Source organism: Poecilia latipinna, unplaced genomic scaffold (genome assembly GCF_001443285.1).
Source record: "Poecilia latipinna isolate Pla-1442-1.1 unplaced genomic scaffold, P_latipinna-1.0 Scaffold2174, whole genome shotgun sequence".
NCBI classification, from domain to species: domain Eukaryota; kingdom Metazoa; phylum Chordata; class Actinopteri; order Cyprinodontiformes; family Poeciliidae; genus Poecilia; species Poecilia latipinna.
The window spans coordinates 1-1,518 of NW_015114790.1; the positions used below are offsets into that span (position 1 = coordinate 1).

The window sequence follows — 1,518 nt, forward strand, 5'->3', positions numbered from 1 at the left end:
GTATTTATGTTTATGTAAATCTTTGACCATGTTGGGTCATTCAGTTTTATTAAAAAGTATTCTAAACCTTCTTTCTGCCTGATCTTTTATTTTGGTGACACTCCAAGATAATCACTGACCCCCATTTAACCCTCTTTCAAAACTTCCTGGATACACCCCTGCTCAGCAGGAGGCATTAATATGAAGGCGTGGGTACCTGTTCAGTATTTTTGAATATAATGCACTAAATTAAACTAACTGAAGGCTTAAACACTGCAGGTAAATATTGTTATTTCAAACTCTTGTTTGCTCATTTTAATTACATTTGCAGGTTAGGAACTTCATCGAGAGAGATGAATGTATAGGACATCTATGCTCTCAGTTTCATGGCTTGTTTTTAACCACAAATGAGAATGGATGGTCAGATGAAGCGCATGCCACTGCGTGTGATACATGAGGAGCTCCACAGATCCATAAATCCGTGCGGGATGGAATGGATGACGAGAACTAAAACCAAATTCAATAATTAGACTCTGGTGTTTGTCAGATTAACTCTTTCCTGCAAGAGTTTGAGGCGGTGCGCCTGCGCGTGTGGAAGCACGTTGATAGGCTAAAGATGACATCACCCATAGCTGCTCTATTTTTGGAAAGAGGATGAGCTCATCACTTAGAAACAGAGCAGAGTCAGAGGAGCCAGTTTCCAGGCAGCTGCTGCAGACTGTGAGTTTGTTCATCAGCCTGCAAACAGAGAGGAGGCTTCTGCTGCTTCAAGAGGAAGACGCTCCACACACAGTAAGCAATGTTTGTTTTAAAAAATAATCATTGCGCATGCGGGAAATGACCAGCAGAACAGTGACTATTTATAATTTGCTTGCTGTTTAAGATAGCTACAGGAAAAGCTCAGTAATCCTCATTCTGATCTAAGAAGGAAAAACGTGAATTGCGTCATTTACTCATAATCCTAGCGACTAAGAAGATGATGCATGAATAATATTCTGCTTTTAAAAAAAGAATAAAAGCCATCATTTAACTTAGATGTTGTGACACTGCAGATGGTCTGGTCCCGAGAGGCAGAGCGACCCCAGCTGTCCGTAATCCTGCCGTGGCTCTACCTCGGAGCTGAGCGCGACGTGACGCAGGTAAGAACCAAAACAACGATTCTGCGCAGTGCCTGGTGCCGCTACGAGCGGCGCATCCACAAAGTTCTTAGAGGGGCAGCCAGAAGTGGAGGGAGAGAGGAGTGGGGGTGGGGGGACACCTTGAATCATAGACTATGGTCACACAGCAGGCTTTGATGTTCAATTCCGATTTTTTATTTGTTTGGTCACTAATGGAAGTACAATCAAACTTCTGTGTGTGGTTTAGCGACCCACACGTGCAGAAGAAGGTAGACATACAGCAGGTCATTGTTTACGGCAGTAATAATGGATGCCTTCATCTGTGGATCAGTTTCAAAGTTTATTCAAAAATGGGAGTGGACAATATCATCACAAAATCATGAGATAAATAAAGATAAGAAAGCACAACTAATAGCAACCC

The 1,518-nt window shown here is 42.4% G+C and overlaps 1 protein-coding gene across 1 annotated transcript in view; it reads left to right on the top strand.

Annotated features, from left to right (window-relative positions):
• Positions 1 to 19: 19 nt before the first annotated feature.
• The window catches only part of LOC106936568 (uncharacterized), a 15,683-nt gene continuing 14,184 nt past the window's right edge, over positions 20 to 1,518 (top strand). Inside the window, exons 1-2 of the mRNA XM_015017659.1 lie at positions 20 to 771; positions 1,032 to 1,118. Of these exons, the coding sequence (XP_014873145.1) occupies positions 634 to 771; positions 1,032 to 1,118 (225 nt within the window). The 5' untranslated portion in view covers positions 20 to 633. The remainder of the gene's footprint in view (positions 772 to 1,031; positions 1,119 to 1,518) is intronic.